The following is a 14,087-nucleotide window of genomic DNA, read 5'->3' on the forward strand; positions in this document are numbered from 1 at the left end:
TCTATTTTAGACTCCTATGAGCCTTTTTATTGGCTTCTGTGCCTTCAGTCTTATCCTCTTTATTCTAATCACAACTCTGGAGCAGAAGTGGTCTTTCTAAAACCCAAGTTTGTTCTGTCCTTCTTTGGGCACTTCAAGGGTGCCTCCTCATCATCTTTGGGAAAAAAAGTCCATGTCCATGGCTTTCAAGAACCCTCAACCCTCTGATTCCAAGACATCTCCCATCCCTTTCTTGCCACTTCTCCTCCATGTTCTGTGTACATGAACTTTCAGATTTGTGAAAGCTCCACGCTCTTTTTAGCTCTGGCCTTTGCCACGCCTTTCCTTTTGCCTGGAACACAGACCTACTTCCCTTGCCCAACCTCGCCTGGATCACTCCTTGCATCCTTTAGGTGTCAGTTTAAGAATGATTTCCTTTGGGAAATCGTCTCTGATTCCCACTGGTCTGGGTGAGATGGATTTTCTATGTGTTCCTGCAGCACCCTGAGCTTTTTCTATAAAGAATGTTTATCAAACATCTTACTGCTCTAATTTACTTGTCTTCCTTACTATACTAGAGTTCCACAAAAGCAGAATTGTGTCTCTCTTGTTCATCCTCACATCTCCAGTGCTTACACTTGGAGCTCAAAAGCTAATTGTCGAATAACTGTTATGTGGAAATAGTATGAACTGGCTAAAGAAGTCCAAGATGAAATGAAATCCATGGAAAGGACTCAGATAGCTTCCTTTCATTTTACAGATGGGGAAACTGAGGCTCAAAGAGAGCTTGACTGGACCAAGCCTGCCACTGGCAGGACCAGAATTAGAGAGTTCTCATAGGGATTCTCTGGGCTTTGTTTACTGTCTGATTTGTCTAAGGAATAAAGATGTCTTAGTTCAAAGTAAGGACCAGAAGCTTCAGCATCACCTAGGAGTTTGTTAGACTCCCATTCCTTGTGTTTGACCTACAGAATCAGTATCTGCATTTTAACACAATCCCCATGTACTTTGTAGCCACGTTTAAGTAGTCTGAGAAGCACTGGTTTCTGTGACCATTGGGGACAGCTAGCTGGCTTCAAATTCCATTTCAATTCATGCAGGAAAGCTAGCTGATAATATGGAAGAGGAAACCTAGCTAAAATCTTGTGGCCTTCAGTGCATGTTGGAGATGAAGGGATAAATGTGTAGGCCCCTCACTACCCAGACAGTTTGGAAGTCCAGGCCTGATGGAAGGCCATGGCTCCTCTTCCAGGGAGCTGATCTGGAGAATGAAGAGGCCTTGAATGAAGGGAAACTTCCAGAATCACAGCTGATCAGCAAGCATGATGTGGCAGCTTTCCAACTTTATAGCTATTACATCTTTTAAGAATAGTACAAATTTGTATTTATTTATATGAATGATTCCACTCATACTGCTTGAGGTGGTGGTGAAAGTGGTATACTCATACCCTGCTAGTGGCATTGCAAACTGGTGGAGCCGGTTTGGAAAACACTACAGCAATATGTGGCAACAACTCTAAAGTTGTTTATCCCCTTGAATCAAAAGCAATGCCACTCATGGGAAATAACCCTAAGGGGATAACTCAACAGGAGTGAAAAGCTATATACATGAAGATGTTGATTGCAGATAAAAAGGAAGATACTAAAATAAAAAGGGAATGGCTGAGCAAATTATGATATGGTGCCTTCATCAGGAGCATGAAAAATTCATTATAATATAACTAATATGGCCCACTTCACCTGCGTGGGTACAATGATAATTAAGAGCCTGGTCTCTGGGATGGACTGGCTGGGTTTGAGTTCTGACTGTACCATTGACTGGGTGACACTGGGCAAGTTTACGTAACTTCTCTAGGCCTCAGTTTCCTCATCCATAAAATGGGGATAATAACAATATCTACTTCATAATGTTGTGAGGATTAAATGAGCTGATATAATAAAATTAAGTTAATTAAAGCACCTAGAATAGTGCCTCATGTACAGTAAGCCCTCTCTATAAATTCTACTCTTATTATTTTTAGCAGTTAAATTAAATGGCCTGATACCCTCACTCCATCTGACACAAGAATGCTTTTCTTCTCTCCTCAGGGCCTGGCCCCCTGCGATAAATTCAAGACCCTCAGGGGTGTCCTTCCATCCAAGGAGTCAACCTGGTTTTTCAGACTTAAGGAGGAAAAAAAGGGAGCGTTTGCTCAGTGAGCCTGAGCATTCCATTCTATATGGCTCTGGTGGCTGAAATCAGGTTGCCCTTCTTTCCTCTCCCAACTCCTTGGTCAGTTGGTATTTACTGCCTTAGAATGTCTTTCCTTTCTTTGAATAACCCCACTTTGTTTCCATGATAACAAGAGCCATCATTAATTGCTAGCCTAAAAGTGTGCCAGGCATTTTACGGTCATGGCTTTATCAATCCTCAGAATGAGGCTATTGAGGTAGGTGCTATTTTTTTTTTTCGTTAAAAAATTTATTGAGTTGACATTCTTTTCAACATAAAATTAACCATTTGAAAGTGAACAATTCAGTGACATTTAGTACATTCACAATGCTTTGCAACTACCACCTCTGTTTAGCTCCAAAATACTTCTATCATTCCAAAATAAAACCCCTTCCCATTATGTAGTTGCTCCCCATTTCCCTTTCTCCCCAGCCCTTGGCACACCATCAGTCTGCAATATACCTCTATGGATTTATCTTTTTTGAGTATTTCATATTAGTGGAATCCATAAAATATGTGACCTTTTGTGTTTGGCTTCATTCACTTAACCTAACGTTTTGGAGGTTCAGCCACATTATAGTAGAATTAGCACTTCATTACTTATTTTTTTGCGTGGCAGGCACCAGAAATTGAACTCGGGTCTCTGGCATGGCAGGTGAGAATTCTGCTGCCTAGCCAGGTCACACCACCCAGTACTTCCTTACTTTTTATGGCTGAATAATATCCCATTGTATGGATATACCACAGTTTGTTTATCCATTCTTCCCTTGATGGACATTTGGGCTGTTTCCACCTTTCAGCAATTGCAAATAGTGCTGCTAGGAACACATTGCACATACATGCATTTGGTTGAGTCTCTGTTGATTGAGCAAATTGTTTAGCATATTTGATCCTTTTGGGTATATACTTAGGAGTAGAATTGCAGGATCATGTGGTAATTTTATGTTTAATTTTTGAGGAAACACCAAACTGTTTTCCATAGTAAGTGAATCAGTTTGCCTTCCCACCAGCAATGTTTGAGGGTTCCAATTTCTCCACTTTTTTGCCAGCACTTGTTATTCTATTTTGTTTGTGTGTTTGTTTATGACCACCCTAGTGGGTGTGAAGTGTTATCTCATTCTGGTGTTGATTTGCATTTCCCTAGTGACTAATGATAATAGGCATCTATTCATGTGTTTGCTGGCCATTTGCATATCTTCTTTGGAGAAATGTCTATTCAATTATTTTGCCCATTTTAAATTGGGTTTCATGTCTTTTTTGATACTGAACTGTAAGAGTTCTTTATATATTCTGGATAGTAGGCCCTTATTAGATATATGATTTGCAACTATTTTCTCCCATTCTGTAGGTGGTCTTTTTACTTTTTTGATAATGTCCTTTGAGGTGCATACGTTTTTAATTTTTTTTTTTTTTTTTTTTTTTAAGACAGAGAAGGAAGGAAGGATGGAAGGAAGGAAAGGAGGAAGAAAGGGAAACATTTTTAAACATTTTCTTGTTTTATTATATTTTGTTTGTTTGTTTGTTTTTTACATGGGCTGGGGCCGGGAATCGAACCGGGGTCCTCCGGCACGGCAGGCAAACACTCTTGCCCGCTGAGCCACCGCGGCCCGCCCGTTTTTAATTTTGATGAGTCCAATTTATTTTTTCTTTTGTTGTGCATGCTTTTGTTGTCTTATCTAAGAATCCATTGCCAAATCTAAGATAATGAAGATCTAATCCTATGTTTTATGATTTCAGCTTTTATATTAGGTTGTTGAACCATTTTGAGTTAAGTTTGTATAAGGCTTGAAGTAGGGTCTGAGAAAAAAAATTTCCTATTTTATAACCAGAGCTTCTGATGTTCAGATATGTTAAACAATTTGCTCAAGATCCACAGCTTGTGAATGAAAAAATCTAAGATTTTTACCCAGGTTTGTCTAACTCCAAAGTCCACGCTCAGAAACACTATCCTCTATATAAGGATATAATTTATGGGAGGATATAATCAAGAATTTTGTAACAAATGGCAACTAAAAATGTAAAATAGCTTCATTGCAATAAGTACAGTTGTGCAAAAATATGAATGCATATGGCTGAAGCCTTGAAAATAGTTTCTGTTTAAGAGATAGTATTATGTATGATTTAAAAAAAAAGTAATTTCCTTTGGTGATGATTGTTATATAGTTTTTAGAATTAAAAAAAGCCATTCCCCCCCCCCCCCCAAAAAAAGAAATGATTTCCTTTGGCTTGATGGCTTTCAACCCAGATTGTACTTGAGAATTACCTTGAGGAGTTTTTGAAGGACCCTGAATGCCCGGGCTCCATGACAGATGAAGCAAATCAAAATGTCTGGGGGGTTTGATTCCAGGCATTGGCATTTCAAAAGAGTCTTCACAGTGGTTTTAGTGTGCAGCCAGGATTGAGGAGCAGCTTCATAGAGAAACTTCACCTCTCTCCTTTTTCTTGGTGAACCTATATCACTTAGAGTCTGCAACCTTATGCTAATTAACTCAGATTTTTCCCTTTGTGCCCATGAATGGGCTAGTGATAGGACCTTTTTTCCAATCCTTTTTTGCAGAGGGGAAGCAAGCAAACATTTTGGAGTGATGGAAATATGCTAAAACTTGATTGTGGTGGTGGTTACTTGACTGTATATGTTTGCCAAAACTCATTAAACAGTACACTTATGATTGGTGAATTTTATTATATGCGAATTATACTTCCTTATGTATGACTTTTAAAAAGGTGATTTTTAAAAAGGTATGAATATTAGAAAGGAAGAAATAATAATACATCTATTAGTCATGGATTATAAAATTGAAGATGAAGAAAATCTAATACAATCTACTAAGTATTAAACGAATAAGTAAATTTAGTGAAGGAGCTGAATGCCAGGACAATATACAAAACTTATTTGTATTTCTACATAGGAGCAATAACAATTAGAAAAAAAATTAAAAATATTGTTTATAATAACAACAGAATCAGAAAATATCTAGGAATAAATCTCATGGAAGATTTATAATACCAGTACACTGAAAACCATGCAGCAGTGCTGAGAGAAATTAAAGAAAACTAAAGCAAATATTCATGGACTTAACGACAATATTGATGACATCATTTCCCCTTTATTGATCTATAGATTTAATAAAAACTTAATACAAACTCTGGGTCTTTATTTTTTTTTTTAGTGAATATTGGCAAATGGATTCTAAAATTTATATGGAAGCAAATGTACTAGAATAGTCAAGGCAGTATTGAAAATGAACAAAGCTGTGAGCTTCCACTGCCAGATACAAACTTATTATAAAGCTACAGTAGTTAAGACAGTGTGGTACAGGGATAAACAAACAGACCAGTGACACAGAATAGAGAGTCCAGCAACAAACCCATCTGTGCTGGTTTGGATCTGTTATGCACTCCTGAAAATTTTAATCCATTCCTGTGGGGGCAGACATATTGTGGGTGGGACCTTTTGCTTCAATTAAGATGTGACCCAAACCATTCAAGGTGGGTCTTAATCCTGTACCAGATTCCTTTAGGAGAGAGCACAGAGAGAGAAATGCCCAGAGACATTTTGGAGAGAACTTAGAACAGAAGCCAGGAGAGAAGGACCAGCAGACACCGCGTACCTTCCCACTGACGGAAGACCCCAGATGCTATCGGCCCTTCTTCAAAGGAAGTATCGTCCTGTGGATGCCTTAAATGAGATATTTTCATGGCCATAATACTGTAAACTTATAAACTAATAAATCCCCATTATAAAAGCCACCCCATTTCTGGTATATTACATCCTGGCAGCTTTAGTAAACTGAAACATCCTCCACATATAATCATTTGACTTAGACAAATTTTCTTCTTCAAGTCAGTGGAGAATTCATTAGCTTTTCAATACATCATGCTGGGCCAATTGAATATACAAGAAATGAAAGAGAAAGGAAGGGAAGGGAAAGGAAGGGACTGGAACTTTGATATCATACACAAACTAATTCACGATGAATCACAGCTATAAAAAAATCACACTGTGAAAGGTAAAATAATATAAATTCTATAGGGAATCATAGCAGTACATCATCTTTATCTTGGGATGGGCAAAGGTCTTTTAAACAGGATATACCACAAAAGTACTAACCATAAAAAAGACTAATAAATTGAAAGGCACTATTGAGAAAGAAAAAGCAAGCCATAGACTGATAGAGAATATTTGCAATGCACATATATCTGGCAAAGCATTTATAAAGAAATCCCACAAATCAACAAGAAAAAAAATACAATCTAATTTTCAAAAATTAGGCTAAAAACTGTAGCAGTTACTTCAGAAAGGAGGATCTCCAAATGAATAAGCATGTGAAAATGTGCTCAATATCATTATTCATGCAACTTAAAACTACACTAGAAGGGGTGTGAAGATAATTCAGTGATAGAATTCTTGCCTGCCATGTGGGAGATCCAGGTTCGATTCCCAGCCCATGCACTTCCCAAACAAACAAACAAAAAATTCAACAAATAATGCCACAGTAACGGGATTCTCACATGGAAAAAGAATGAAATGTGACCCTGCCATACAGCATACAAACAAAACAAAACAAAAACCCACACTAGAGATGCCCTTCCTCTCATCGGCTGTAATAAAAAGGACTAATAATAGTGTAGGTAAGGATACAGAGCAATCTGAATTCTCATACATTGACGGTGGGAGTATAAATTGATACAATCATTTGGAAAACTGACAGTATTTACTAAACCTAAACATAAGTAAATCTTATGTCCAAACAATGATACCTGGGTATATAGCCAAGAATACACAAGATAAATGACTATTATGTTCACCCAAATCCATTTATAAGAACTTACATATCTGCATCAGTTAAAATAGTCAAAATAGAAACAACGCAGATGTTTAATGCTAGTAAAAATAAATAACGTGATATATTCATACAATGGAATAATACACATAAACGAACAAGAATAAACTTCTGCTACTTGGAGGATGGATCTCCAGATAAGAAGGTGAGCAAAAGAAGTCAGGCACAAAAGAGTACATAAAGTCTGATTTCATTTGAATGAAGTTAATAAAGAGGCAAAACAAATCTATGGAGATAAAGGATAGAATAGTGGTCAACTTTGGGAGTTGTTGACTGGAATATCCTGGAGTGGTGGATGTGTATTTTTATTTAGGTGGTGATTTCAAGGACATATACACGTGTAAAAATTTGGTGAGCTATGCACTTAATATTGGTATATATATATTTAAATACATATCTATTGGCCTTTAAAAAAGCCAAATATATACATACATGCAGTCTCTTTTCCTCTGTTCTTTTACTCTTCCTTCTCTTCTTCCTCCTCCTTATTCCTTTTGGGTATGTTTCTAATATCTTCTACAGTGTGTCTGAGGGTACTAGTTTTACGTGGTATAACATGTATTTGTTTTATTAATTCTACTTCCTTGCATGCTAATTCTCTTTGTGCATTCTGGTGCTCTTCTTCTCTGCTGTTAGCTTTCCTCAAATATTTGGCAATTCTTGGCTTTCTACTCACCGGTGACTTTGGAAATCTCTGTTACATTATGGATGATTGTAGACAGGACTCAAGTCACTGCTTCGCATAGTTGTGGGGCAGGAACAGGCTGTGTGCAGGTAGGTGTCTTCTGCAGTGCGGATTCCTTGTCCTCCCCCTAGAGTTTTCTAGAACCTGGGGTTTTACGCTGCTTCTGGCCTCGGTATTGACACTCAGTGTTTCCACCTGGAAAAGAGGCTGCTGCCTTCCTCTTACCACAGGTGAAAGACGTGGGGGCAGAGCTGACAGGTTCAGCTCCTTCTCCAGGTGACTCTCAAAGCGTGGGCCCTGCACCAGCAGAATCAGCACCACCTGGCTCCTTGTTAGAAAAGCAACTTTTCAGGCTCCACCCCAGGCCAATTGAATCAAAAACTCAGGGGTCATACAGTAAAGCACAGTAATCTGTTTTTAACAAAAGCTCTCCAGGTCAAACTGATGCATGCTTAAGTGTGAGAAACACTGTCTTCTAGAGTGCCCCAATTAATGTCCCAGACAATCATTCTTTCTCTTCCTTTCTCCATGATTCTTTTTCAAAGCAGGGACTCTTGTAAGGTCCAAAGCTGAGGTTTCTTCATTCCTGTTTCTCTCTCAGCCCAATCCCATCTACCTTCTGTCATTCAGAAATCCCTTAGTTTCTGGTGGGTTGGTAGCAGTCATTCTTGCTTTCTGGTGTTCTAATGATTTTTTTTTTCTTTTTAAAAACATATATATTTTTGACATTAAATGGAATTAGGGGAGGAAAATTGATGACAGTAGATGCAAGTGCTCTGTGTGCCATCTAAATCTAACAGAAGTTTCCAGTTGTCTGTCAGTTAAGCATAATTATCCAGCTTTAGCCCATTCCCACCTTATCCCCACCCTTAGCGTAAATGTTTAAAATCAGAATTTTGCTGGCAGTTCGGAGTGTAGGTGCAGTGACTCTCTGATGAAAGGCTAATCCAAGCTAAAGTGAGGTCAGAAATCTGAATGACCTTGGTTTTAGCCCTGATCATACTGAAAGGGATCTGGGAATAGCGGAATAGGCAGAGCTCCGGGAACCTAGCAGAGCTCACTTAAAATCATGATTTACGTGATGTCTCTGCCATTACTAACTGGGTGGCCTTGCACAAGTTCCATAACTTCTTTGGGCTTTGGCTTTTATTTTATGATTTATAATAAATATTTATTTATTATTTATAATAAATACCTACCTTGAGGTGTAGTTATGGGCATGGGAGATAATGCATGTAAATGTCTGGCTTGTACACACTGGGAGCTCTGGTTATTAATTATATTATGTTACACTTGGTTGTCGCCCAATACATCTCCTCTGCTGGGCCTCTAATCTGTGAACATTTCCAAGCCTGGGATGGCACATCTCTGGATCCTCAATGCTTGACACTGAGCCTAGCACGTGGTAGGCATTTGTTGAGTGAATGATTTGGAAGGTAAAACACATTCCCTTGTAGCCAGCTGCATGGTCACATCATTGTCATGGCACACCGGTTTGAAGTTGTGAGTCTGACAACGCGTTCGGAATGCATTCTAGCTCTTTGAATGCATTTCTTTCCAATTTATGGACACTAAAGGATGCTCAAGTTTTTCTCCCTCCTCTTCTCTGCTGCTGTTATTTTTTTACCTTCCAAGTGCAGAAGATTGAAGAAGGTATCTCAATTTGGACATGTTCCTAATCTTAATCCACATTTCCCTGGGTGTGAATTTATTGTAAATAGGTCCTCTTGAAGATGTTACTTTTAGTTAAGGTTTGGCCCAACTGAATGGCAATGGGTCTTAATCCAGATTACCAGAAGCCTTACAAAGTGTACATGGAAGTCAGAGAAACCAGAAAGGAGAGGACATGGCTCTGTAACAGGAGGCAGAGCTGTGAGCCAGGGAACCCCAACCTGGGAGGAAACAATGCTTTTAGTCTCCATGAGATGATTAACTCCCGTTGTTTAAGCCAACTCATTGGGTGGTATTTGTGATAGCAACTCTGTAAAACTAAGACATCAAGTGAAACTAATCCTACATCTAAAAGGAACTTTTGCTAGGGATTTTGGTGGATGTGAAAGCTGGGTGCCTGATTTTGTTTTTGTCTTTGTTCTAGTTTCAGCACTTAAAGTCCTATGTCTCAGGAAACCCCTCAGTCCTGGGTCACCCTAGAAAGACAAGGGGAAGATGACTGGGGAATATGCTCAGATGATAGAGATATTTTGAATTACCTCTAAAGTTTGTTTTGTTAGGCTCTGTATGGTTTTGATAGGCTACTTTGAATTTAGACATGCATAGAGCAAATCAGATTTTCATTCTGGTTTCATTCAAATTTCTCTTTTCTGTACAAAGTAATCCCATTGGCTACTTTAAAAAAGTGAAGGTGCTTAGTGTTTCCTGAAATGCTACAAGGGCCAAAATTGAGACTGAGAAAATAAAAGTATTAATTTCAAACCATAGCACAATTCCTTTTCTAAACCTATTTTTGGATTGTTCTCTCCAGAAACAGGTTTTCTTCCTGGGGGAAGAATTTGTTCAAAGACAAGTCTTTATGAGTAATCTTCAGAGCAAGAGGCAGCAGGTTAATTTTACTTTAAACACTTTGCTGGATGCCAAAGATGGTAGGGTATGCAAAAATATGGGATTCAGCTTTTCAAAAATAGATTTTTTAATGAGTTATGGCTAACATTTTTTTATCCCAGTTAATATTTCTGAGTTCATATTTAGGATAAGATGATTGCAGTTACTTTACTGGAACACAATCAAGCAAGGATTTTGTATCCTGGTTCTTTCTTCATGATCTCCCATCCACCTGGCCACCAAACTCCTCATGTCTGGTTTCCATGGGCCCAGACCCTTCCTTCACTCAAAAGGTCCAGCCTAAAACATAGATCTGATCAAGTCATTCTCTTCCTTAGAGACCCTCACAGACTCCCCAACTTCTCCCAGGATGAAGTCCAAAGCTGTTCCAGGCTTACATGAGCGGATCCACAATTGATCCTACGAAGTTACTTCCTGGCTCCTTACAGTATCAACAGAACCCTCCGTTTCCTCTTACTCTTTTGTTCCATAATACATGCATTTTCCAAAATGTCTGCCCTAGTACAATTATAAGATGCCTTTAATTATAAGAGGTTGCATATATATCTGAGGGCAGGGGTTGTACCTTATTCACCTGGGGATCTCCCAGTACCTGGGCTGCAAATAAAAGGGGCTCTATAAATATCTGTGGAATGTGATGAACTCTTGTGGAGTTGCATACAGTTTTATCCTTAAGGGCTCTGTGGTGTATGAGGTAAGGTTTTAGAATATGAGTGCTGAGCTAAGTTTAAAATAGGAGGTGGGTGAGGGGAAGGAGACCCTACCACCCCCTTTGGACAATGGGAAAGGAGGACTGCTATGATGGAACTAGTTTTCCATAGACCTGGATTCTATTGCTGGTTTGCCTTTAACTCACTCATTATGATTTTCTGGGCAGTTAAATTCCCCTCACTGTCAAATGAGGAGGTTGAATAATTTAGTGATGTTGCTGTCAAATGAGGAGGTTGAATAATTTAGTGATGTTGCTGTCAAATGAGGAGGTTGAATAATTTAATGGTGGTCAATTTTTTTTGTTGGCTTTTAGCAGTGGAAACTTTTTTTTTCCATAGGTAATCATAGGTGAAAGGCAGGTGCGTTTGGGGTGTGTGTTTGAGGGGAGTGAGTTGGTGGGGGCGGGAGGGCAGAGTGCAGGGCAGGGCACAGACCTGGCCTGATTCCCCTCTTCTCCTTATAGCTCCAAGGACCTTGGCAGGACTACAAGACTCCAAGGTTCTGGAACATTCTGAGCCTCCTACTCTGTAGCTGTGAGAGGCCTGCGTTCTACAAAGATTAAGAAAGCATTAACAAAGTCAATTACACATTATTTTACAAGAAAGGATATTTTTTCCCCAAGTAACAGAGGGAATGTTAAGGATGTAGATGCCAATATAAAGAGGAAAAGAAAGAAAATGCATTCCGGAGAATTATGGGAGTAGTCCACTTAGCTAAAAATGATGTCCCTAGCCTTCACTCACTGCCCCCTTCTCACCTTCTCATACGTAAAAAGTGTTGCGGACAGACTTGGCGAACAGAAGTGTCAAACATTTTTACTTTCCTAGCTGAACGGATTCCTGCACCATGAGAACATTTCCTCAGAAAATGTCCTGCTGCCTATTAAAGCTGAACATGTGAACCGGCAGGCCCGGTCTTGTCCTTAGGCTCTGGATTTCCTTTTCATTCTTTCTGTTTCTCTCTTTCCCGGTGAGATATCTTGAAAGCGTGACTTTTACACTCCACGCTCACATTGAGTAAGTTTTTTTCTGAATTAGCGTACAAAATTGGGGGTTTGCTGAGTCCCCCAAACCATTTCCTGATATGCCAATGGCGTCGGCAAGCCTTGCTCGTTCCTCAACAATGAATACTGCTGACGCTCCACTGGCGTCTCTCCTGTTTGCTTCTCTATTTCCGCCAAAGTTCATTTATAGGCAACACTTCTGAAAATGCGCTGCCTTAACCTCAACATCTCTTACATTTATTCAGGTTGAGAGACAGAAGTTCTTAGGGCAATGAGACTGAAGATAGTATACAGATGTCAGAAATTAGCCAAGAAACACATTGTTCTTATCATCACCATTCCTATTTGCTGTCATAGAAACACAATTTAAACAGTAATAATAACAAACATTATATGTATTCCACCAGTAACTCCTTCTTGAAATTTTAGGGCTAATTTTTTTTTTTTAAAAAGAGAATTCCCAACAATGACACCCCTTCTTGGGGTGAACTCTATTATAAAACCAGAAAAGAAATGCAGTTTCAGTATCCTTGTGATGTTTTACTTGCTTAATATTCGCTCTCATTACCAAAAGGACAAAAATATAAACACTGAAATATTTTCCATTCTTAAATGCATGTTTAAGGGAACTTACAGTTTTCTGGAGGATGTCCGCATGATGACAACCCCTCTTGCTCCACCATGTTGCTGTTGGACTAATGTAGAATCAAAGGCTGTAATCCTTTAAATAGCACTTCAAAAATGGTATAGAAAAGCTAAAGTCTCTCTTGTAAACCTCAGAACTTGTCTCAGGAATCTTGCCTCGATCGGCTTCCAGAGCATAATGTAACATGATTATTTTCCTCTGGGGAAACCTGTGAAACAGGTCTTCGAACTCCATTTAATGTGTCAGAGTTTTAATTGATTCTTTACCGTGTCTATCCACCCCATAATAGCAGTGTTAAGCACAGGACGTGTTTTACAGGAATAGTCATCCAGAGCTTAATTTGTTGTTGCATAGCAGACAGACCATTTCACGATGAAAATAAATCTTGTTTCATGCCCTGAGTATTTCAACCCAATGAAGTGTGTTCTGCTGATATTGAGAGTGTAATCCTCAATCTCCTCCAATTAGTGCTATGTGGTTCCGGGGAAAACGTAGTTGCTGTTCTTTGACAGTTCTAGAAAAAACAATTTGGTTGAGAAAAGCAGTACTGCAGAACTCTGATCTTTGAGTCCATCTACTTTTTGCTTGCTCCTTGGACCACAAATCAGGGGTGATTCCAATGCCCTCATTATAATCCCATATAAAGCACCTTAGCACATATTATCTCATTTGACCATCACAATAGCATTTTAAGGAGGTCAGAGCAGGTATCATTATCCCATTTTACAGATGATGAGACTGACATCCAAAGAAACTTGCAATCCACCCAAAGAACCCCGGACAACAAGTGACCAAGCAAGGACTAGAAAGCAAATACTCTTTTCAGCAATTACCATCTTCCTTGGAGAGAAGTGAAGGCTGCTTCACTGAGAACCACCTCCCACATTCATTCATTCATTCATTCACTCAGTCAAGGATTGGTTGCAAATGAGTATCAATTTTCAGACTCAAAATTCAGATCTGCAAAACAATGGTAGTTATTTTTCTATGACTTCTTTTAAATTCCCTCTTGGCCTTCCACTCTTCCTGGTACCAAAAATAGAGTAAACAATTCCAGGTTTTCTCAGCCAATGCAGGATTTCCCCTCCTCCCTTTCTCTCCATGGTTGTGTATATGTTCAAGCCATTGGTGTGTGTATGTGTGTGCATATAAGTGTATATGTATCTATACGTATGGGTGTGTGATGGGATGGAGATGGGACAGTCACCTGGCCTTTGGGGATCTTTCCACCATGATTGCTATTGAAATGTGTGCCCTCTGAACATGGCTCAGTCAGGATTTTAGTTGTCAGCATCCCTTCATGCTAAGGGCATCTCCTTAAGAGCTCTGCCTGCCTGTAAGGTCTTCCAACATTTGGTAAATTCTGGCATCTATTGCTAAGGCTGTTTTCTTTCTTTCTTTTTTTTTACATGGGCAGGCACCGGGAA

General features: G+C 39.1%; 1 protein-coding gene across 5 annotated transcripts in view; it reads right to left on the bottom strand.

Annotated features, from left to right (window-relative positions):
* PTPN3 (protein tyrosine phosphatase non-receptor type 3) overlaps window positions 1-14,087 on the bottom strand; it is a 183,320-nt gene that overhangs the window by 132,669 nt on the left and 36,564 nt on the right. Inside the window, exon 1 of one of the 5 annotated variants that reach the window (XM_077141496.1) lies at window positions 12,649-13,250. The exons of the other annotated variants lie outside the window; for them this stretch is intronic. Within the exon in view, the coding sequence (XP_076997611.1) occupies window positions 12,649-12,697 (49 nt within the window). The 5' untranslated portion in view covers window positions 12,698-13,250. Of the gene's footprint in view, window positions 1-12,648; window positions 13,251-14,087 lie in introns of those variants that run through there. 5 annotated transcript variants of the gene reach the window in all.

Source organism: Tamandua tetradactyla, chromosome 2 (assembly GCF_023851605.1).
Source record: "Tamandua tetradactyla isolate mTamTet1 chromosome 2, mTamTet1.pri, whole genome shotgun sequence".
Classification (NCBI taxonomy): Eukaryota; Metazoa; Chordata; class Mammalia; order Pilosa; family Myrmecophagidae; genus Tamandua; species Tamandua tetradactyla.